The sequence below is a fragment of the Globicephala melas genome, chromosome 6 (genome assembly GCF_963455315.2).
Source record: "Globicephala melas chromosome 6, mGloMel1.2, whole genome shotgun sequence".
NCBI classification, from domain to species: Eukaryota; Metazoa; Chordata; class Mammalia; order Artiodactyla; family Delphinidae; genus Globicephala; species Globicephala melas.
Window position 1 is genome coordinate 7,539,553 of NC_083319.1, and position 24,075 is coordinate 7,563,627.

Sequence of the window (24,075 nt, forward strand, 5' to 3'; positions counted from 1 at the left end):
GTCACCTTCGGGCGCGAACGGGGCCACCAGGGCGTTGCCATCTTTTTGAGGGGAGCTCTCTTCACGCCTGCACCCTCTCCCTGCAGGCACCATGTTGCTTTGGGGCGGAAGTAGCGGAGCCCGGGCTCGGCCCCCTTAAAACGACAGGGACGGCTGTAACCTTCGGCGCCTGGGGACGAAAGGTGAAGCGGCCGAGGCAGGGGTGAGTAGCTGGTGCCGGAGCGTTACTGCCCCGGGGTCAGGTGCCGAGGCGGGAGGGCCTGGAAACCGGTTACAAGGTCGATTGTGCCAGACTACTCGTTGCGTTTGGTGCTTCTGTTATAGCGGAGTGGCTACGCTGAAAGGTTGAACCAGACGGGAGCTGTTGCGCGCGCTACTCTCCGACCCGCACTCGGACGCTGGGACCCGCCAGGCTGGTCCTCTCTGCACCCCCATCCCCCGCCCCACCCCCACCCCCGCGATCGTACGGTACCGGTACCGGTACCGGTGGGGAGAGGGAGCCCAAGGCGACTGGGAGAATTCTGGGCAGAGCCGGGGCTGGAACCGGGTGCCGGACTCCAGCTCGACAGCTCTAGGGATCCTAAGTCCTCGGAGTTCCCATATTTATAATAGTAACGGCAAGCACGCCAAAAGAGAATCCATACAATGGAATACTATGCAGCCGCTAAAAAGAAAAATGCTTAATATGGGACCACTTCCAAGATACCGTAGATGGAAAAGGGAAGGGGAGAAAAGAACAGCGCTGATTGGTGCTACCGTTTGTGTGAAAGAACGCGTGTGGGGGCATGGGTGTCTGCCGGTGTGTGCACCAGCCGGCTGGTGAGATGCACGAGTTGTTAACAGTGGTGGCCTCCGACAGGAGAACCGGGGTCGTGGGTGCCCGGACAAGGGGGAAGAATTTACTACCAAGCGAACAGGTTGGTTAAAAATAAAGTGGGATGCTGCAGATAATAACTGGCTCCCATTTATCTAGCTGACCAGTGCCTGGTTTCAGCTCTCCTGCTGGGAGGTCTTGTATTTCCCCATTATTAGAGGAGGAAACAGTCTCAGAGATTAGGGACCTTAGTAATATCTCATAGCCAGGAAGTGGAAAAGCTGGAATTTGAGCCAGGGAGGATTTTATGCTAATGCCCACCATTCTTCCTCATCCCGCTCCTTCCTGAAAAGCTTTTTTGTTATCAACCATGCAACACTCAGCTTGGGACCTGGCACCCAGCAGGCATCCAGCAGCTATTTATTGGCTGTTTATGGACTGAGCAAGTGGAACAGACAGGAGACAACCAGCAGTGCAAAATGAAGAGAGGCACACATTGGAGGCCAGAACCCTTTCCAGCCTTGAGACTCTGGACCTGGCATGTACTTCCCTGAGCCTCCACGCCCCCTCCTGTAGCACTAACTACAGTCACTGACACTGAGTGCTCCCTCGTGTCCTACTTTGTGCTTTACAGGCAGACTAGCTCCATTTTACAGGTCAGTAGGTGAAGTACAGAGAAGTTAAGAAAGTTGTCCATCACAACATTGTAAATCAACTGTACTTCAATTTAAAAAAGTTGCCCAAAGGGGGTCCCCACAAGTCTTCACTCCCCCACTTCTGGAGAGGTTGTTGAGCTCCTTGGTCTCTCCCTCAGCCTCCTGGGGTCATCAGCACTAATTCTTTTTTTTTTTTTTTTTTTTTTTTTTGTGGTACGCGGGCCTCTCACTGTTGTGGCCTTTCCCGTTGCGGAGCACAGGCTCCGGACGCGCAGGCTCAGCGGCCGTGGCTCACGGGCCCAGCCGCTCCGCGGCATGTGGGATCTTCCCGGACAGGGACACGAACCTATGTCCCCTGCATCGGCAGGCGGACTCTCAACCACTGCGCCACCAGGGAAGCCCCAGCACTAATTCTTTGAGACGCCTCAGATGGGCTAGTTGAGCTGCCAGAGGCTGTGGAGCTGATGTCGAACAGGACAGACACACAGTTCCTGTCCTTGGAGTCTGCTCAGGGCAACAGACAACCCAGCAGTTAGCACCTGTGATGAGCACTGTGGTGGGTGAGCAGAAGCTTAGGCCTTGGGAGCACAGAGGAGGTAGCCCCTAGTCCAGCCCGGGTGGAGTCACAGAGGGCTTCTCAAAGGAGGTAACTTTTAATCTGTGACTGAAAGATACATAAGATATCTGGGAGGAGAAATGATGAAGCTGGAGACTGGAGCAGAGACGTCCTCATGCCTGAAGATAACTGACATGATCAGAGACTATGCAGGTTAGAAATGATCAGATGGCTTCTGCCTGAATTGCTCTTTCCTCCTAGAGAATGTCTCCTCATGGCAACATCTGTGGCCTCCCACCCTCCAGGCCACACTTAACCTTCTGCATCCCCAAAGGGTAGGACTCCCTAATTTCATAATCCAGATGGAGGCAACAAAGGAACACAGGAGAGTTAGCAGTGAGGAAGTCCTTCACACTGGTGCCCCCTCCCCCCATTCATTCGGCCCCCAGAGTGGCAGCCCACTTGCTGACGTAGAAACTCTGCCCATGTGAACAAAGGTGTGTCAGCACAGGAATGTCCCTCCTGTCTCCCTGGCCATCTGTGCCCGCTGGGGTTATCAGGTTGCCTGTGTGCTGGGACATCTAGCTGGGCATGCCCCCCCGCTTCTGTAGCCAGCAGTCCAAAGTCACTCCACCTGCAGCAAGCGAGGAATTACCGTCGCTCCTACCCTAACAGACCTGGGGCCACATCCCACTCTCAGATGGCACTGCCATCTCCCTGAAATATTTCCCAAACCCTCATCTCACTTCCTCATTCTTGGACAGTGATACAAGCTTTGGATTCACAGCTGGGGTCCTTCTGTGCTTTTCTAAGACTTTCACTTTGGGTAAGTCATTTCTCCACTCTGAGAGTTTCTCCATCTGTAAAACTGATACGACGCTCTCTAATCTTCCTGCCAGGCACTAAATATATATACATATATTGTTTTTTCTTGCATGTGTAAAACTGCCCTAAAGAGTGAGATTCCGATTCTGGATCTGGATCCTGTGCCAGGAGGAAAAAGGAGTGGCTTTGCTACTGTGTATCTAACTTAGGATCCCCACCCGCCAACCCCTCTGGCCCAGAACCTGCAGTCTGGGCTCCAGAAGCCATTTCTCTCTCTTGCCAATTCCAAAGCTAAGGGGAACTGTGTCTAAGTCAGTGTACTTGTTGGGGCTCCCCAGATAGGCTGTCACCTCCCTTGGGGCAGAACTGTTGACTTGACAAGCTTTCACCAAACACTCGTCTTGTAGGGACTCTGTGTTTTTAGATCCAAAACAAACAAACAGAAAAATCAGGATTCATTATCTGCAAGAGATTTTGTTGTCCTCTTTGGTTAACTAATTTTTATGGAAAGTCTTTTTTTTGTTTGTTTTGCTTCTTTTGTTTCTTGCATTCCTTTTTTTAAAAAATAAATTTATTTTATTTATTTATTTTTGGCTGTATCGGGTCTCCATTGCTGCGCGCGGGCTTTCTCTAGTGGCAGCGAGCAGGAGCTACTCTTCCTTGCGGTGCGCGGGCTTCTCATTGCTGTGGCTTCTTTTGTTGTGGAGCACGGGCTCTAGATGCGTGGGCTTCAGTAGTTGTGGCACACAGGCTCAGTAGTTGTGGCACACGGGCTCAGTAGTTGTGGCTCTCGGGCACAAGAGCGCAGGCTCAGTAGTTGTGGCACACAAGCTTAGGTGCTCTGTGGCATGTGGGATCTTCCCTGAACAGGGCTCGAACCCGTGTCCCCTGCATTGGCAGGCAGATTCTTAACCACTGCACCACCAGGGAAGCCCTTATGGAAAGTCTTATAGGTTTAAATGTTACTAGCTTATTGTCATTGACAGGTTAAGTAGGCTAGGACCTGTGCTACATGCTTTCTGGGGGTGATTGCATTATTATTGTCCCCACTGCACAGATGAGGAAGCTGACCCTGGTATGGCACGACTAAGATCCTATAGCTAGTGGAGTGGAGCTGGGACCGTTTTATCCAAGTCCAAGTTCCAAATCCAAGCTTTCATCTTCTGTGGTTTTTCATGTAACAGACTGGTCTTGCCTGGGCATGGTACCCCCTCCCAGGCCTCTTCTCCAGAGGTGCCATGGTTTGTGTTTTCTCAGTAACTGGAGAGGGAGGGGGCTTCTGACATTTTGAGCCCAGGTGTGCTAAACATCCTTCTAGGCACTGTATAAATCTGCCCAGTAAAGAACTGACTCAGCCCAAATACCAAGTGTGCCGCTATTGAGAAACACTAAAACCAAATATCCTTGGGACTTCCCTGGCCATCCAGTGGTTAAGACTCCACCATTCCACCGCAGGGGGCGCAGATTCAATCCCTGGTCAGGAACTAAGATCCTACATGCTGCGCGCATGGCCAAAAAATTGAAAAAAAAATTTTTTTTGTTTTGTTTTGTTTTGTTTTTTGGTGGGTTTTTTTTGCGGTACGCGGGCCTCTCACTGTTGTGGCCTCTCCCGTTGCGGAGCACAGGCTCCGGACATGCAGGCTCAGCAGCCATGGCTCACAGGCCTAGCCACTCCGCGGCATGTGGGATCTTCCTGGACCGGGGCACGAACCCGTGTCCCCTGCATCGGCAGGTGGACGCTCAACCACTCACTGCGCCACCAGGGAAGCCCGAAAAAACTTTTTTTTTAATAAATAAAACCAAATATCCTTACTGCACAGAATTGGCTTAGGTGATGTAGGGCTAGGCTGCAAAGACAAAATCACCTTGCCTGTCCTTGCAAGCTGCCATGCAGGGTGGAAGCTGGAAAAGACGTGGCTCCTGTCCCCAGGGACTGATGTGCTTCTGAGCTGATAGAGGCAGCAGCACCCACCTCCTGAAAGAAGGATTTGGGGGGGAAGAGTTTAGACTTTGGAAATAGACGAACCAGGGTTTGAATCCCGGCTCAGCCTCTCTCAGCTGAGTAAGCTTTGTTCATTCTCCTCTTGAACAAAATAGGGACGATGATGCCTTCCTATAGGCTGCTGTGAAGATGAGAGTTTAGCACAGGGGGGCAGGTGCATAGTAGGTGCTCTGAGTTCAGAGGAAGGCCCAGGCTGACCCAGAAGGCTTCAGAGAGGAGGCGGAGCTGGGGTTCAGCCCTGCCAGGGGGATCAGATTAAAGGGCATGTCAGGCAGGGCACAGCTTGAGCAAAGATGGGCAACGTCTGTTCAAGAGCAAAGGATTCGTATGTCTGGAAGAGGAGAGAACATGGAAGCTGCAGAGTCTGGATTCAGGCCAGCTCCAAAGGCCAGGCTAGGGAGGCTTTGGACTTTATCCAGTCTCAACGCAGGCTGTACCCAGCGGGAGGTGTAGCTGACATCAGCCGCCAGAGTATTGGTCGCTGAGGCGTGTTCCGAGGGGTCACCCACCTGCTGTTCACTAGTCGTGGTGCCTTCTGGCTGCGAAGGTGGCCAATAGCTGCCCGGATTGATGGAGGCGTGTGTTAGGCGGGGCACTGACCGCCGGGCACCAGCCCCTTGCCTGGCAGCAAGGAAACCTGTGACCTTAGATGCCTGGGAGGCTGCACAGGAAGGTGTCCTAAAGGTCACCTGGTGCATCTCTGCTCCCTTCTCCAGGCAGGGTTGGCCTCCCGAGAGCTGCCTGCATTGCAGCACTTCTCAGACTAAATTTTAGTAATAACAATAACAATGATGACATTTGTGGAACACTGACTCCTTGCCCAGCACCAGGCTAAGTGGTTTTCACGTGTTATCTCATTGACTTCTCACTGCAACCCATGGGGCAGGAACTATCATTATTCTCACTTCAAAAATGATTCTCAGAAAGGGTTAGTAATTCTCCAAAAGTCACACAGCTAGTAAATGACTTCAGTCCACAGTCTGATTCCAGAACTTCGCAGCCTCATTAAAAAAACAAAACAAAACAAAACAAAAACTGCATGGAAGTTTATAAGACCCCCCCAAGCCAGTCCCAGGGAGAGCCACTGTTAATAATTCATGCACAAACATATACAGTATATAATCAGGCAGTACTTGCTTTGTATGAGTTTCAGATACCACGGTTTAGTTAAACAACACCAGTCCCTCAATAACACTGTTCAGATTTCAGTTGCCATGTTATGTTAACTGTGAGTAATTGCATTAAGTATGGACTTTGCTGCTAGCTCTTCCATCCACAAATCGCTGTGGAAATGACAGATGCATAATGGCCAGTGACCAGTTACACCTCTTCTTTCAAAGCCTGTTGTTGATTGGTCACCACGCGTGTTATTCGGTTCCTACACAGACAGCAAAGCATGTCCTTGTGTTGCCTCCTGTCTCCCTGTGATAAACCCATGTGACATTTTATAAAAATGTATCAGCAAAAGAGGGAATTGGCCAACACGCATGAAAGTGCAGCACAGAAATGCAGAGTGATAACACTGAAAGGGCAATTTGAACTGAAGATAAATGGAGTGATTTAAAAAATAGCTGGCTCTGGGAATGTTGACACCACAGCTATTTGCTATTCCAGAAACTCTAGGTATGCAGCCAGGGAAACTTGGTGAAGGTACACCTATCGACATATGAATGGGAGTGGTTCTGACAAAAAGGATGAAGTTGTCCTGAGGAAGTGATGCCAGCAAAAACATCACATTAAAGGAACTGCCAGATATATTTCATGACATTGAAAGTACAAAGGATAAAATGTTTTAAGTTGATCTAAACTTAGAAAGGAGTATGATGACTCACCAATGCATAGAAAAGATGCTTTTTCTGTATCTCAAGTTACACTACAGGAAGAAGGCAAGCACTGTTCAAACTACTCTTGATAATTTTCCCCAGATTTATTGAGGCGTAATTGACAGATAAAACTGTAATATATTTAAAATGTACAATGTGATGATTTGATATATGTATACATTGTGAAATGATTCCCACAATCAAGTTAATTGATACATCCATTACCTCACATAGTTACCCTTTTTTTAGGGAGAAGATCTACTCTCTCAGCAAATTTCAATTATACAATACAGTATTATCTACTATAGTCACCAGTTAGATCCTCAGATTCATTCATCTTATAACTGAAAGTTTGTACCCTTTTATCAACCCCTCCCTATTTTCCCCCATCCCCAAGCACCTGGCAACCATTATTATACACTCTGTTTCTGTATAAGTGATACCATGCAGTATTTGTCTTTTTTCTTTCTGGCTTATTTCATTTAGCATAATGTATTCCAGTTTCATCCATGTCATCACAAATGGCAGGATTTCCTTCTTTTTAAAGACTGAATAATACTCCATTGTATATACATAAATACCACACTTTCTTTATCCATCTAACCATCAACAGACCCTTAGGTTGTTTCCAAATGTTAACTCTCATGAATAATGCTGCAATGAACATGGGAGTATAGGTATCTTTTGAGACAGGGTTTTCGCTTCCTTTGGATGTATACCCAGAAGTGAGATTGCTGGATCGTCCTTGATACATTTTGATAAAGAAAGAAAACTCTTGAATTCCAATGTTTTTAATTTAAATTACACTAGTAATTTAATAAGTATTAAATTTATTACTAGTTTTACTACTTTTTCATTTGTCTCTACATGTGTAACAGACCATCAAGAGTTTTTAATGCTTCAACAACAACTTTGAAAGGTCACAGAACAATCATAATTTTTCCCATTAATTAAGTTCTCTTTGCGTGATTTCAGCTTGCATGGTCATTTTCACAGTCCCACAGTACAGTGGGAAGTGAGGACTGTGTATGTGTATGCATGTACCACCACATATGTATCTATCGGTATAATTTTAAAATGCAAATGGAGTATATTGTCTTCAACCTGCCTTTTTTTCCTACCATACATTTTTAAAATTGAGGTAAAATGCACATAACATACAATTAACCATTTAAAGTGTTCAGGTCAGTGGCATTTAGTATATTCACAGTGTTGTGCAACCACCCCTTCCCTCTAGTTTCAAAATGTTTTCATTATCTCAGAAAAACACCCATTGAATAATCACTCCACATTTCCCCCTCCCAGGCCCTAGTAACTTCTAATCTGCTTTCTGACTCTATAGATTTGCCTATTCTGGATATATCCTATAAAAGTAATCATACAATAGGTGACCTTTTGTGCTTGACTTCTTAGGATAATGTTTTCGAGGTTCATTCAAGTTGTATTGTACCATGTATCAATATGTCTGTTGTTCCTTTTTAAGGTTAAATAATATTCCATTGTATGAATATACCCTAATTTACCCATTCTTCTGTTGAAGGACATTTGGGTTGTTTCCACGTTTTGACTATTATGAATAACGCTGGTATTAACATTCATGTACAAGTTTCTGCGTGGACATATGTTTTTATTTTTTTCCGGTATATACCTAGGAGTGGAATTGCTGGGTCATAAGGTAATTCTATGTTTGGACTTCATAAAAATGTAAAACTTTTGTGCATCAAAGGACACTATCAAGAATGTGATCAAGGTCATTGTTTCATTTTGAGTTAATTTTTGTAGATGGAGTGAGATAGAGGTCCAACTTTATTCTTTTGCGAGGGGCTATCCAGTTGTCCTAGCACCATTTGTTTTGTTTTGTTTTTTAAAGATTTTTTTTTGATGTTTACCATTTTTAAATTCTTTGTTGAATTTGTTACAATTTGCTTCTGTTTGGTTTTTTGGCCGCGAGGCATGTGGGATCTTAGCTCCCCGACCAGGGATCGAACCCATGCCTCCTGTATTGGAATGTGAAGTCTTAACCACTGGACTGCCAGGGAAGTCCCCCTACCACCATTTGTTGCAGAGGTTATGTTTCCCCCATTGAATGGTCTTGGCATCCTTGTCAAAAATCAATTGGCCATAGATGTTTGGGCTTATTTCTGGACTCTCAATTCTGTTGCATTGGTCTGTATTTCTATCCTTATGCCAGTACCACACTGTTTTGATTACTGTAGCTTTGTAGTAAGTTTTGAAATCAACACGCATTTTTCATGTAACCTGAATATCTTTTCATGTCAGAATGCTAGGGGTGATCTCATTCCTTTTGATGGCTGCACAATATTCCATTGTATGGATAAATCATAACAAATTGAACCAGCCTCCAACTGATGGACATCAGATTGTCTCCAAGTTTTTCTCTCTCACACACAATGCTGCACAAATCATCCAGGTGGATACCTCTTTATGTATATGTATGAATATTCCTGTAAGATACTTCTAGAAGATGAAGTGTTAAGTCAAAGAGTAATATAAGTCACTATTATTAAGTTGCCCTCCAAAAGTTATACCAATGACTTTTAGTGCACCATAGTGTTCACTTGGTGGATCTTAATCTTCTTATTCTCTGCCTGAGAGGCAGAAAATAGTGTTTCACTTTAGTTTGCATTTTGTTAATTATGACAAGATTCAGCATCTTTTCAAGTTTATTGACTATTTTCTTTTTTGTGTGAATTTATATCTTTTGCACACTTTTTTTTTCCTATTGAGATGTTGGGCTTTTGTTATTGATTTATAAGAATCCTTTGCATATTAAGGCTCACACTATATTAGAATGGTCTGGTTACTTGTTTGTCTCCTTCATTCTGTGTGCACACCTTGAAGGAAAGGAAGGTATCCTATTCACCCTTGTGTGCCTGGCGGCTAGCCTAGGGCATAGCACATAACAGAAGTTCGATAAATATTTGCTGAAGCGATAAAAAGTTGTGCACCTAAGTCCCTGATCCAGATGTTGACAGTAAAAAGATGAACAGAGGAGAGTCCTTGTTCTAATGGAGCTCACAGTCTGGTTGGAGAGTAGACATTAATTCTCTCATTCAACAAAAGTTTATTGAGCAGCTTCCTCTGGGCCATGTGCATAATGTCCTAAGCAGCCTGCTAGGATGAGAAAAATGCCAGGACTGTGACTCAGGTGACCTGGTCCTACTGGAATCTGGGCTGGTGAGTTCCCCTCCCTGGTCATCAGTATCCCCATCCGTAAAATGTGAGTGACTGGACCAAATTCTCTCATTTCCCCTTGAACACCTATCAGTCTGTGCTTCTTTGGCTCTTTCTGGAAGTAGGAGTCAGTGGCCTAAGGGGCCGTCATGTCACTGCTCAGAGCCTCCCCTTGCTCCACAGTGGCAGTGAATACAGGCTTTGAAGTCAGTGTCCTGAGTTCAAATTCCGGCTCTGCTACATGCTAGCTGTGGCCTTGGATGTGTGACTTAGCCTCTTGATGGAACCTTTCTGGTGGAATTAAAAGTGATGGACCCTGTGTGGAGAAAAGGGAACCCTCTTGCACTGTTGATGAGAATGTAAATTGATACAGCTACTATGGAGAACAGTATGGAGGTTCCTTAAAAAACTAAAAATAGAACTACCATATGACCCAGCAATCCCACTACGGGGCATATACCCAGAGGAAACCATAATTCAAAAAGACACATGCACCCCAGTGTTCATTGCAGCACTATTTACGATAGCCAGGTCATGGAAGCAACCTAAATGCCCATCGACAAATGAATGGATATACGAATGGATATATATAACAATGGAATACCACTCAGCCATAAAAAGCAACGAAATTGGGTCATTTGTTGAGACGTGGATGGATCTAGAGACTGTCATACAGAGTGAAGTAAGTCAGAAAGAGAAAAACAAATATCGTATATTAACGCATATAGGTGGAACCTAGAAAAATGGTATAGATGAACCGGTTTGCAGGGCAGAAATTGAGACACAGATGTAGAGAACAAACGTATGGACACTAAGCGGGGAAAGCCGCGGGGGGGTGGGGATGGTGGTGTGATGAATTGGGAGATTGGGATTGACATGTATACACTGATGTATAAAATTGATGACTAATGACTAATAAAAATAAATAAAATAAAATTCATAAATAAATAAAGTGATGGACCCTGTGAGGTGCTCGGCAGGCAGCCTGGCACAGAGAAAGTGTGCAGTAAATAAAAGGCCATTGTCCTTACCCTTAGCATAGACTTCAGGGCTACAGAGGAGTTGTCCAGGGAAGACCTGCCTCCTGGAAGATGAGAGATGAGGCACATGGGGAGTTGGAGATGGGTGTGGCCTGGGAAAGGCTGCCCTTGAATGAGTTGAATGGGTCCCCGGTGAGAGCCCCCAGGTGCTTATGAATGAGTTCCTGTGGAGGTCTCTAGGTCAGCCCAGTCAGTGGGAGAACTCTGGACTGGGAGGCCAGCAGTCCTGCCTCGAGGTGGGCCTGGACCAGCAAGCTCCCCACGGTGGACCTCTTCTATGAAGTGAGGCCACAGCCCCCTCTTGAGGCACGAAAGTTGTCCTGTGGCCTAATGTGTGGATCCCCAGGGCCAGCTAGCTGGAAGTCTAGACAGGGCTGGCTTTTCATGCCCACTGCTGGCAGCTTCAAGAACAACAAGCACCCACTTCCCCTCCTGCCTTGACATCAGGCAGTGTTGCTGGTGAGGGCAGCCCACGTGGCCACCTGTGCCCTTCCTGCCCTCGGTTCAGACCCCCAGTGGCTTCTCCCTCCCCTTCAAGTTCCTGGAAACTGTCCCCACGATGCCCACATGCTCACAAACACAGAGATGTGGACAAGTGCTCAGGGGCAAACACTCTTTTTTTTTAAATTGATTTTTATTGGAGCACAGTTACTTTACAATGTTGTATTAGTTTCCGCTGTACAGCAAAGTGAATCAGTTATACGTATACATATATCCCCTCTTTTTTAGATTTCCTTCCCATTTAGGTCACCACAGAGCACTGAGTAGAGTTCCCTGTGCTATACAGTAAGTTCTCATTAGTTATCTATTTTATACATAGTAGTGTATATATGTCAGTCCCAATCTCCCAGTTCATCCCACCCACCCATCCCTCAAACACTTTTATCTGCACATGACATCACAACCACACACAGATGTACCCATGTTCAAAGTCACATTAAAACTTTCAGGGACCCTATTCACTTTTACTTCATGGACCCCTTTCTCCATTAAAAAAAAATAATAAAAGTTATATTTTACAAAAACAAAATTATATTTTACAACTATGTTGGTGTAAATAACAGATATCATCCAGGCTGGATTCATTATTATACAATTCATTGTTATTATATTCTCTTTATTTCTTATTTTAAAATAAATTAAAATGAAAACATTTTCATAGGCTCCTGAAACTATCACAGGCCCTCAGCACTAAGCCTCCTGAGGAGATCTGACGGAGAAGTCAGCCCCACCAGTGAGCATGTGTGAATTCACACACATCTAGCTCCAAAAAGTGCCCACTCTATTATTAATATCTGTCACTGGGGCTTCCCTGGTGGTCCAATAACCAGGTTAAGAATCCACACTTCCACTGCAGGGGGCACAGGTTCGATCCCTGGTTGGGAAACTAGGATGCCGCAAGCTGTGTGGTATGGCCAAAACAAACATAGTAAAACCTGTCATTTACGGTCACCCTTTATGTGCCAGGCACTAAGTGAAGTGCTTTCCATGAATTATCTCTTTTTTAAATATTTATTTATTTTATTTTTATTTATTTGGCTGTGCCAGATCTTCATTGCGGCACACGGGATTTCGTTGTGGCGTGCGGGAGCTTTTAGTTGTGGCATGTGGGATCTTTAGTTGCGGCATGTGGGATCTAGTTCCCTAACCAGGGATCGAACCTGGGTCCCCTGCATTGGGAGCATGGAGTCTTAACTGCTGGACCACCAGAGAAGTCCCTCCATGAATTATCTTATTTTTATTTATTTTATAGACAGGGAAACTGACATTCAGAGAGGAGAAGTGATTTGCCCTGGGTCACACAGCCAAGGTCTGCGTGACCCCAAAGCCTGTGTTCTAGTCCTCTCCTCAGGGGTCTGCTTGGTGCCTGATCCCAGGGGAGCACCAAATGTTTGGCAGGACAAATCTGCCCCACAGAGGGTGCAGTGTAATGCTCACTCCCGTGCCCACAGACTCACCCGGACACACACACCGCCCCCTGCCCTGGCAGTGCTCTGCAGTGAAAGCCCCAACCTGGTTTCCAGCCCCAGCCCCGAGGCAGCGAGACTGGTTAAGCGTATCCTCATCCAGCACAGGCTCTCCTCGCCCTCCATGGAGCCAGGTGTCCCAGGCCACCTCCAGCCCCAAGGTACCACCTTTCCTGAGAGCTGGCAGTGAGGGTGAAGGGCTGAGATTGGGGCAGAGGAGAGGAAAGGGCCACAAGCTGGGATCTTTTCCCATGTGAGTTTCTGCCATTTACTGGGTATCCAGGGATGCAGACCCTCCCCCGACCTTCAGGAGCTCCATTTGAGTGTTTGTTATTATTTTTTCATTATTATGAATTTCCTTGCTTATTAATGGAGGTGAAAATAGCACCTGCTTTCCAGGACTGTTGAAAAGGTCCAATGACATGAGTACAGTCTTTATTGCAGTGCCTGGTGCCAAGTGAGCAAATTAGAGCTGGTTGTGTTAATATTATTCCTACCTCTGTAATCCGGTGAGATGATGAAAGCATGATTTAGGGCAGAGGAGGTGTAGCCACCTTAGGAGAAAGGACAGAAATGATAGACATGGAGTGATGTGGGTGACCGTGTCAGAGAGAGGATCAGCCTACCAGGCACCCACAGATTTTGAACCAAGTGGTCAGGAGATGGTCAAGGGGGGTCCCATAGGATTAAGCCCATCTGGAGGAGTCAGCAGGACATCAGGCACAGGACAGGAGCAGCAGCCCTACATTTGGCCGATCTGAGGGGACCACCCATCCCCGTTTGCTCAGGATGGTCCTGGTTTTAGCACTGAAAGTTCTGCATCCCGAGAAACACCTCAATCCCAGGCAAGCAGGATGGTTGGTCCCCCTAGAACACGCAGTGGTCACAAGGCGCCCACTATAACCAGCACTGGGCTCAGACCCAGCCATGGGCCTCTTGCCCTCTGGCTGAGGGAAGCTGAAGCATGCCGACAACCACCCCCTGGCATGACACATGGTGGAATGCCCCTCCTCAGATAATAATCACACTGCCCTTTGTTGCTCCAAGCTCTGGTTCTGGATCCACAGGGATCAGGGAGTACCTCCAGTTTCCAGGGAGTACTCTCGATTCTGAGAAGTTAGAGGGTGAACTCTGGCCGGACTGACTTCCCAGCTCCTGGAATCTCACAGTTCTGTTCCACGGGCCTTTGCACCACCTGGCACCCTTTTCCCTCCTTTGGGACTCAGCTGGAAGGCCACATCCTCCAAGGAGCCCTCCCTAACTCCTGCATGCGGCGGCGGGGGGGGGGGGGGGGGGGGGGGGGGGGCTGTGTCCCCAGCGCCCCCTAGTGTCCCACTGTATGTTTCCTGGTCGTCCGCAGCAAAGTACCACAAACTGGGCGGTTTAAACAACAGAAATTTATTCTCTCACAGTTCTGGAGACCAGAAGTCCAAAATCAAGGTGTCATTGGGACCATGCTTTCTCTGAAGGCTCCAGAGGAGAATCTGGCCCACGCTTTTCTCTTAGCTTCGGTGCTGCCAGCAGCCCTTGGTGTTCCTTGACTTGTAGGTGCTCTACTCTAATCTCTGCCGTCATCTTCACATGACCTTCTCCCTGTATGTCTGTGTCTCTTGTCCTCTTCTTATAAGGACACAAATTATATTGGATTAAGGTCCGCTCTTATCCAGTATGACCTTGTCTTAAATTGATTACATCTTCAAAGATCTCATTTCCAAATAAGGCCATATTCACAGGTACCAGAGGTTAGGACTTGGACATATCCTTTTGGAGGACACAATTCGAGCCATAACACACATTTTTGCACTTGTCAGGAAATACTTGCTGGATAATGAAGGAGACAGTGTTTGTGGGCATCTCTCACCAGGCCTGATCCACACTGTAGTCTCAGCGCTATGCCAGGGCCTGGCCAGAGAACATGCTTGGCAGAAGCTGAGGATGGAGTGAGGAACAGAGGAGGAATTGCCCCACCTTTGGACAGATGGCTAGTTTTCAGGGCTCTGAGATGCTTTGAAGGACCTTAGAGGAAGAGGCTAGGTTAGGAGGGGTTTAGAAGGGACTAGGCTAGGGAGTTGCCTAGTTTAGGCCAGACATTTCTTATAAGCAGGTGCCAACAGCTCTCTACTTCCTAGAATCTTCTAGTGTGGACAAGCCTGAGCATTTACATATTAAAATATCCATTACTGGTTTATAAATTACTCTCCTTTTATTTCCCCTCTCTAATAAAATTTGAGCGTTGTACTGATAGTTATGAAATGGTGTGAACAGGTAGGTTATATTGGACTTCCGGTTTCCAGTCCGGCACATAAGGAGCTTAGAAGTAGTTATTCTGTCCTTATGAATAAAAAGCTGAGCAAAGTGAAATATCAACACCTCTCCTTAGATCCATCGGAAAAATGAGGCCACAGGGCAAACCGCTGCCGCCTGTGTGTGTACGTGTTGTCTAAGGCTGCTTTCCCACTACAGCAGCAGACTTGAGAAGCTGCAACAGACTGTCTGTCCTGTCAAGCCTAAAATATTTGCACTGGCCCAATGCAGAAAACGTTTGCTGGCGCTGCTATAGGATAAGGAGAGTGAATAAGGAGAACAACTAACAGACAGGAATGGTGAGTGTGGCTAGGGGACAGCAAGCGAAACGGACAGTGGCAGGATATCCCCGGCACAGGAGGCCTCACGTCTGATTTAATACGGCCTCATGGTACATGGTAAAGACTTTGGATTTTATTCTTAGTATGAGGATTTAGAAAAAGAAAAGCAGAATCTGGAATCCAGGAGCTGTCTGGCACCTACAGATTTGGTCTTGTGTTGCACCTGAACAATTTCGCGGAACATCGACATCAGACAAAGCCATTCTGTGACCTTGAGGAATCAAGACAAAAACAAGACCCCTGGGGCTTCCCTGGTGGCGCAGTGGTTGGGAGTCCGCCTGCCAATGCAGGGGACGCAGGTTCGTGCCCCGGTCCAGGAGGATCCCGCATGCCGCGGAGCAGCTGGGCCTGTGAGCCATGGCCGCTGGGCCTACGCGTCCGGAGCCTGTGCTCCGCAGTGGGAGAGGCCACAACAGTGAGGGGCCGCGTACCAAAAAAAAAAAAAAAAACAAGACTCCTCCATAATCATGTCTAAACACAGACAAACCCAAATATTATTGAAGCCACACAACACGAAGCACACCCCTCTCCTGGCTAATCCGAGGGACTGCAGCTTCCTTACCAATGATAACTAGTCACACTCTAGCCTGCCCTCCCTATAAATAAAATTATTGAGATCTCCAACCATAAAATTATCCCTGCTTCTGAAAGCACCAATCCAGAGCAAAGTCCCGCTCCTTGGGCCCTTACCCAAATCACCCCACCAAAGTCCAAATCCTAAACTAGTTCTTTTTTTTTTCTTTTGAGGAGCGAATTGTTTGTTTTAAATTTTTATTGGCATACAGTTGACTTACAATGTTGTGTTAGTTTCTGCTGTGCAGCAAAGTGAATCAGTTATACATATACATATGTATCCACTCTTTTTTAGATTCTTTTCCCATATAGGTCCTATAATAAGTTCTAAGACCCTTTCACTGAGACACTCCATGGTTCCCTGGTGTGCATTTTCCCTTACTGGACAACCAGGGAAGTCCCTATACATTCTTTTTTTAATATTCCTTTCCATTATGGTTTATCCCAGGAGATTGGATATAGTTCCCTGTGCTATACAGTAGGACCTTGTTGTTTATCCATCCTAAATGTAATAGTTTGCATCTACCAATCCCAAACTCCCAGTCCATCCCTCTCCCTATCCCCTCCCCCTTGGCAACCGCAAGTCTGATTTCTATGTCCGTGAGTCTGTTTCTGTTTCATAGGCAGGTTCATTTGTGCCATATTTTAGATTGCACGTATAAGTGACATCATATGGTATTTGTCTTTCTCTTTCTGACTTACTTCACTTGTATTGCAATATGATAATGTCTGGTTACATCCATGTTGCTGCAAATGGCATTATTTCATTCTTTTTTATGGCCGAGTAGTGTCTCTTTAGTCTTTTAATCTAGAACAGTCCCCCTCACACCCAGACACCCACTTCTTTTTTAGGGCTGTATTCTGACCCCCTTGGAGGAGAGAGAGAAGGAAAGAAGGAAGGAAGAAAAGGAGGGAGGGAGGAAGGAAGGAAAAGTCTCAGATGCAGTGCAGTTCTCAGAGAGTTCCAGGAAAGCCAGTGGGAGTCCTTGAGAGGGCCACATCTCCCGGCAACAGCTTGCCTCACTGTCCTTTGGGCACTGGCTGGGAGCAGCCCTTGGAAGCACGGCCTCTGTGCTAAGGATGGGGATGGATTTCTGAGCACAGCCGTCCCCTCTGCCACTTAGGCTCCTGGCAGTGCAGAGACACATCCCCATGGCCACTACCAGGGCACTGACTTTTTTTTAAACCTTGGAAATTTTAAAAAATAGCTTTATTGAAATATAACACACGTACCATTCAACCTTAAAGTGTACCATTCAGTGGTTTTTTGTATATTCACACTTGTGAAACCATGATCACAATCTAATTTTAGAACATTTTCATCACAGCAAAAAGACACCCGTACCGGGACTTCCCTGGTGGTCCAGTGGTAGAGAGTCCGCCTTCCAATGCAGGGGACGCGGGTTCGATCCCTGGTCAGGGAACTAAGATCCCACATGCCATGGGGCAACTAAGCCTGCGCCCCACAACTACCGAGCTCTCATGCCTCAACTAGAGCCCACATGCTGCCAACAACAGAGCCCATGTGCCCTGGAGCCTGCGCGCCACAACTAGAGAAGAGAAAACCCGCACACTGCATCTAAGACCTGACGCAGCCATAAATAAATAAATAAATAAATCTTAAAAAAATAAAAGACACCCGTACCCATTAGCAGTCGTTCCCCACGCTCACCTCCCATGCCACTCCCAGCCCAAGGCAAACACTAATCTACTCTCTGTCTCTCTAGATTTGCCTGTTGCATATCGATGGAATCGGTGCAATTTGTGGCCTTTGGTAATGGGCTCCTTTTACTTAGCATAACGTTTCAAGGTTCATCCATGTTGTAGCGTGATTCAGTGCTTCATTCCCTCTTATTGTCAAATGACATTGTTAAATCATATGGATTTACCACATTTTGTTCATCAGTTGGTGGACATTTAGGTTTGTTTCCACTTTTTTGACTCTTAGGAGTAATGCTGCTTATGAATATTCATGTACAGGATTTTATGTGGACATATTTTTTTTCATTTCTCTTGGGTGTATACCTAGGAACAGAATTGCTGGATCATATAGTAACTCTATGTTTAACATTTTGAGGAACTTCTAGATGGTTTTCCACAGCAGCTGCACCATTTTACATTCCCAGAAGCAATATACAAGGGTTCCAGTTTCTCACCATCCTCGAAACACTTGTCATTATCTGTCTTATTTGTTATAGCCATTCTAGTGGATATGAAGTGGTATCTTAATGTGGCATTTACCTAATGACTAATGATGTTGAACATCTTTTCATGTGCTTACTAGCCATTTATATCTCTGGAGAGATTCAGATTTATGATTTGCAGATATTTTCTCCCATACTGTGGGTTTTCTTTTCACTTTCTTAACGGTATCCTTTGAGACACAAAAATGTCTAATTTTTTTTTTTTTTTTTTTTTTGCTGTACGCGGGCCTCTCACTGTTGTGGCTTCTCCCATTGCGGAGCACAGGCTCTGGACGCGCAGGCTCAGTGGCCGTGGCTCATGGGCCCAGCCGCTCCGTGACATGTGGGATCTTCCCGGACCAGGGCACGAACCTGTGTCCCCTGCATCGGCAGGCGGACGCTCAACCACCGCGCCACCTGGGAAGCCCCAAGGCATTCACTTTTTTATTTATGTCTGTTGAGTTTCTTTTAATCTATAACGCTCCAGGCTTTTTTTTTTTTTTTGGCTGCGTTATGTCTTTGTTGCTGCGCAGGGGCTTTCTCTAGTTGTGGTGAGCAGGGGCTACTCTTTGTTGCAGTGCATGGGTTTCTCCTTGCAGTGGCTTCTCTTGTTGCAGAGCACGGGCTCTAGGTGCACGGGCTTCAGTAGTTGTGGCACTCGGGCTCAATAGTTGTGGCCCGCAGGCTCTAGAGTGCAGGCTCAGTAGTTGCGCTGCATGGGCTTAATTGCTCCACAGCATATGGGATCTTCCCAGACCAAGGATCAAACCCGTGTCCCCTGCATTGGCAGGTGGATTCTTAACCACTGTGCCACCAGGGAAGTCCCAGGCTTTTTTTTCCTCTTGCATTTTATTTGTTGAAGAAACAGGGTCATTTGTTCTATAGAGTTTCCATCAGTCTGAATTTGTTAATTGCATCTCCATGGTGTAATTTAACATTTTCTTCTGTCCCTTGTATTTTAGTAATCCAGAGGCATGATCTGCTTTAGATTTGGTTTTAGCACAGCAATAATTTGCAGGTGATATGTGTGTTTCCAGAGTCAGAACGTGTAAGGTTGACTCTGTCTTTAATGTTAGGGGCCATCCATAATCTTCAATTGGATTTTTTTTTTTTTTTTGGCTGCCACGTGGTAGGCAGCATCTTAGTTCCCCAACCAGGGATCAAACTCTTACACTCTGTATTGGGAGCGCAGAGTCTCAACCACTGGACCACCAGGGAAGTCCCTGGATCTTTTTTATTTGGCTGTGTTGGGTCTTCATTGCTGCACGCGGGCTTTCTCTAGTTGCGGCGAGCAGAGGCTACTCTTCATGGCAGTGTGTGGGCTTCTCATTGCAGCGGCACACGGGATCTTCCCGGACCAGGGCTCAAACCCGTGTCTCCTGCATTGGCAGGTGGATTCTTAACCAGTGTGCCACCAGGGAAGTCCCTGGATCTTTTTTTAATTAGAGGTGATTTACATTTTGAAAGGGTCACTCTGGTTGCTGGGGGGGAAGGGGTCCCAGGGTTTCAAGGACTGAAGGATAGCCATGCAACAAAGCACTTGCTGCCATGCCTGGCACACAGGGACTACTCAATAAATATTAGCACTTACTGTTGTTGTTGTTATTAGAGCTGTGGGGGGGGGCACCCAAATCCTGAGCTCAGAGCCATTTTCTGGCCAGGGCATTCTCCTCTCTTCTCCTCTGCCCTTGGAGGAGACGTCGTCAGTGCCCCATGGCTCTGGGAGGCATGTTCAGGAATGCGGCGGCCATCTATTTGCACCTGGTGGGGCCCTTCCGGGGAAAGAAGTCTGGAGCTTCGCTCGCCCGGTGTTTGCATCAGACTGTAAGTGCTCTAGCCCCTCGTGCTCTGCTGCTTGCGTGCCCCAGGGGTCCTGGGATCTGGCTTGGTTCCGGCTTCAAAGCTGTGCATGAGCCTCCTCTTTCAGGAGACCTTCTCTGACTGCAGCCTGGATGTGGGCCTCTCCCTTGCCCTTGCTTCTAATCTAGAACTTGTAGCTATGCATCTGAATGGTCTCCTTGGAGCTGCTGCGTCCCCATCACCCCGTGTGCCCAGCCCAGTGTTTGGTACACAGTAGGTGCTTCATAAATGTTGGCTGAATAAATACATTATGCATAAGCTCAAGAACAGGCACTGGTTCCTCACTTATCCAAGTAGTGTGTGACATACTCAAAGGTCACTCCATTGAGCACCCCAAGTTTCTAGAGTCCCCCCTTTTTTATCTTCTTCCTGAACTCATTCAACTCCATCCACCCCCTTTGCTCTCTCTCTGTGCCCCTCCACCCCTTTACTCCTTCGCCCACCCCAGCCCTCCGCAAACTCCCTCACTCCAACCTCTACCCCCCTACCCCCACTGCCCCGACTCATCTTCACTTTATTTTTTTAAGTATGATGCGTACCCGATTCAAACGTAATTCCTTATATCATTGAATCTATAATGCCATCAATATTAAGATGCACTGTTATTTTATGGACTAGTAAGTGGGGAAATTGCCAGTTAAACTCGTGCTATAGATTCTAAGACACATCTGAAAGTGCAATGTGCAAACAATACACATATCAGAGTCAGTCAAACATGGTATGCTCTCCATACAAGAAACTTAGAAACAGAGAAGAGTGCACTTATGATTAAATCACCTGTAATTCCACCACTCAGAGGGAACCTTTCTTAACATTTGGTATGTTTCCTTCTAAATTTTTTTCTATTCACATATGGTCATAAAAATATATATACACATACAAATATATATTAGGGTATATTTTAAAAAATATAATCATCCCGTGCATGCTATTTTGTAGCCTGTTTTATTGATATTGAGATATCATATTTACAAACATTCCTCTAAAATGTAATTTTCTCCCACATTTTTTAATCATAAAAATAAAACCTTTATTTTAGAAAATTTGGAAAATACGAAAATTATAAGGAAGAGAAGAAAAATATCTGTCAACTAACCAACTAAAGATAATCACTGCTGACTAACATTTGGGTGATAACATGATTTTCCCTGGCAGGGATCACGCTCTCATTTTTAACTATTTTGACATGTTCTGAGTGCCAGGCCTGGTGAGAGGTGTCAGGGACAGGGCTGCCAATGTTAGCAAAGCACCTACTAGGTGTCAGCCCCATGCTGGGCTCTCTGCAAATCATTCCCATCAGCAAGACTCCCAGGTGATGGAAAAGCCTGGCCTGTATACAGACGGTCCCCATGCCCTTATCCAGGGCAGGGGCCAGACACTAGGAGCGCTGCTGTTGCCACCACCCTGACCAGGGTCCTGTCCAGCTCCTCCTCCAACCTTGGGGAAGTCCCTGAATCTCTTTGAGCTTCAGTGTCCTCATCTTTACATGGGGATTATCCTGGTCCCTCTGATAGACGTGCTGTGGGGACTAAGCCTATGAGGAACAGTGGGGGCTCACTGTTAGATACAGCTGTGGCCCCACCACCTGCCGGCCATCTGAGACTCCAAGCCACAGGACCAGGAGGCTGGGAGGGACCACAGAGCCTATGCCCCTATTATACTGATGGAGAGACTGAGGCCAGGGGAGCTAAAGCACCTGTGCAATGTCACCCAGCCAAGGCGGGCTTAGGACCTGAGTTTGGTGGTTCTCAGGCCTGGCCAGTGTCTGCACACCTGCGGGTGAGGGGGAAGCTGGCCTGGAAGGAACATAGGGAAGGGGAGGGGAGGTCCCCTGAGCCCCCTAGGACCGAGCAAGTGTCCTCTTTGCCTGAGTCAGAACGTGGCCTCGTCTCAAACAGCCCTGAGTCTGAGTGTATCTGTTGTATGACCTTGAACACATCCCTCTCCCCGCTCTCCCTCCTCCATCTTCTTATCTGTAAAACGGGACCAGCCAGGTGGTCCTGAGAAGTCAAAGGAAGAGCTTAGCGAGAAGCTGCTGTAGTCACTGTCACCACGATCCTTCCCGTGCTCTGCTCTCCCCCTTCCTCCTGCCCCTCCTCCTCGGCCCCAGCCCCTCCTGGGTCAAACTTTAGCTTGATGGAACCCAGGCTGTGTGCCAGGACACGTGGACCCTGGGCTGGCAGGTGGGCGAGTCCAGGCTGCTGGAGTGGGAGGAGCTGAGCTGGGCGGTGGGAGACCCCGCCCCCCTGTCTTGTCTGGGAGCCCTGCTCTCCGCCTCCCGCCTGGAGGAGTGGACACCAAGGCTGTGGCCCCAGAGAAGCTGCCTCCCGGGCAGGCCCAGGCTGCTGGGCCTCCACCACTGACCCTCCGTTTGTTCTGTCTTCAGCTCGTCATGACCAAACAGCTGCAGGCTCGAAGGCTGAATGGGATCGACCACAACCCATGGTGAGCTGGGCGGGGCTGGGGAGGGGTGTGGGGGTCCCCTGGGCTCAAGGGCAGAGCAGGGCTGGCGGTCTCTGGATTGGCAGTAACTCAGTGGTACCCAGGACGGCCGCGCACTCGGACGGGGGAAGATTTGTAGCCACAGCTCCTGAGAGGTGAGAACCCCAGCAGCCAGCTTAGGTTCGGATCTCAGCCTCGCCCTGCTTGGCTGTGGCATTTGGGGCCGGTGACTCGCCTGCTCTGAGCCTCAGTTTCCCATCTGGGAAATGGAGGTAATTCCCTTTCCCTTGAAGGGCCTGGGAGGATGAGGTGACATACTATGTGAGCGATGGCCATTACCCAGGCATTACCCAGGCACCAGGCTGAGGGCTTTCCAGGCTAGTACAGAACAAGCTAAGCTAAGGAATATAAGAAGGTAAGACACGGGCAGCTCCTCACCAGCGCTTACAGAGGTTGACATCGTTTCTTTATTGACCTGTTCTAAATATGAGAGGCATGTGTGCCCCTTGTCACCCGTGATTCAGTGGATGCACTGGAAGGTGTGTGAGAAAGATTTAATGACCTTCCCGCTTCCCCCCAACCCCTGCTCCTGGCCCGCTCTACCTTTGGCCAAGGGCATTGAGCCACCTCTATACGTTAAAAAAAAAAAAAAAAAATCATTGGCTGTTGTTTTTACCAAAAAGAGAACCATTTTTTCTTTCAAACTCCCCTGCTGTACAACGCTTTGTGTTTTGCAAAAATCTTCCACCTCCATCTTCTCCTCTGATGCTCCATGGTGTTTGGGATGGGGGAGCCAGGCCCAAAGGCCCTATAGGGTCCGGTTGCCCTCTAGGTTGGGCCTCCAGGGTCCTGTTCCCCAGGCTGCCACACTCTGTCCTCTCTGTGAGGCAGGTGGGCAGGCTTGTGGCCCATTTTTCACATAAGGTAAAGGCTAACTCCGAAGGAGGAAATGACTGGCTGGGAGAGACAGGAAGAATCTTTCCCGACTCACAGACCCAGCAGACTCTTGAACCCGTCACACCCATTGTACAGAAGGAAGGACTGAGGCCAGGAGAGGCTAAGTCTCATGCGAAGGCAGGGCAGAGCAGGAGCTGGCCTGGGAGGAATGCACGGGACAGCAGAGGAGTGCCAGGAGGGATGAGGGCCATGAAAGGTCCCAGGTTCCTGCTGACCCCAGGGTGGTGGCCTGAGGATCAGGACCCTAGAGGCCCAACCCACAGGGCAGGTGGTCTCCATAGGGTATTGGAGCCTGGCTCCCCTGTCCCAGCCACCATGGAACATCCACCACCTGATTTTGCATCTCAGCTCTGCCTTAGCGGCTGTGTGACTCTGGGCAGGTCACTGGCCTCTCTGAGCTTCAGCAACTCTGTCTTCAGAGACACTGTGGCGCTCTGGAGAGAAAATGACCAATTTTAGACATAATGATATTTATTGTTATGCAAATTCAACTCCACCCAGCCTGACCCCTCTGCCCCCAACCAACCTGGAACCGCA

The 24,075-nt window shown here is 47.5% G+C and overlaps 1 protein-coding gene across 4 annotated transcripts in view; it reads left to right on the forward strand.

Moving 5' to 3' along the window:
• Positions 1–17: 17 nt before the first annotated feature.
• Positions 18–24,075, forward strand: part of KYAT1 (kynurenine aminotransferase 1) — a 33,595-nt gene continuing 9,537 nt past the window's right edge. Inside the window, exons 1-3 of one of the 4 annotated variants that reach the window (XM_060300337.2) lie at positions 18–202; positions 18,566–20,103; positions 22,526–22,584. In XM_060300337.2, coding sequence (XP_060156320.1) covers positions 19,993–20,103; positions 22,526–22,584 — 170 coding nt within the window. In that variant the 5' untranslated portion in view covers positions 18–202; positions 18,566–19,992. The remainder of the gene's footprint in view (positions 203–18,565; positions 20,104–22,525; positions 22,585–24,075) is intronic. The other 3 variants (XM_030858430.3, XM_060300338.2, XM_030858432.3) reach the window with 3 other exon arrangements.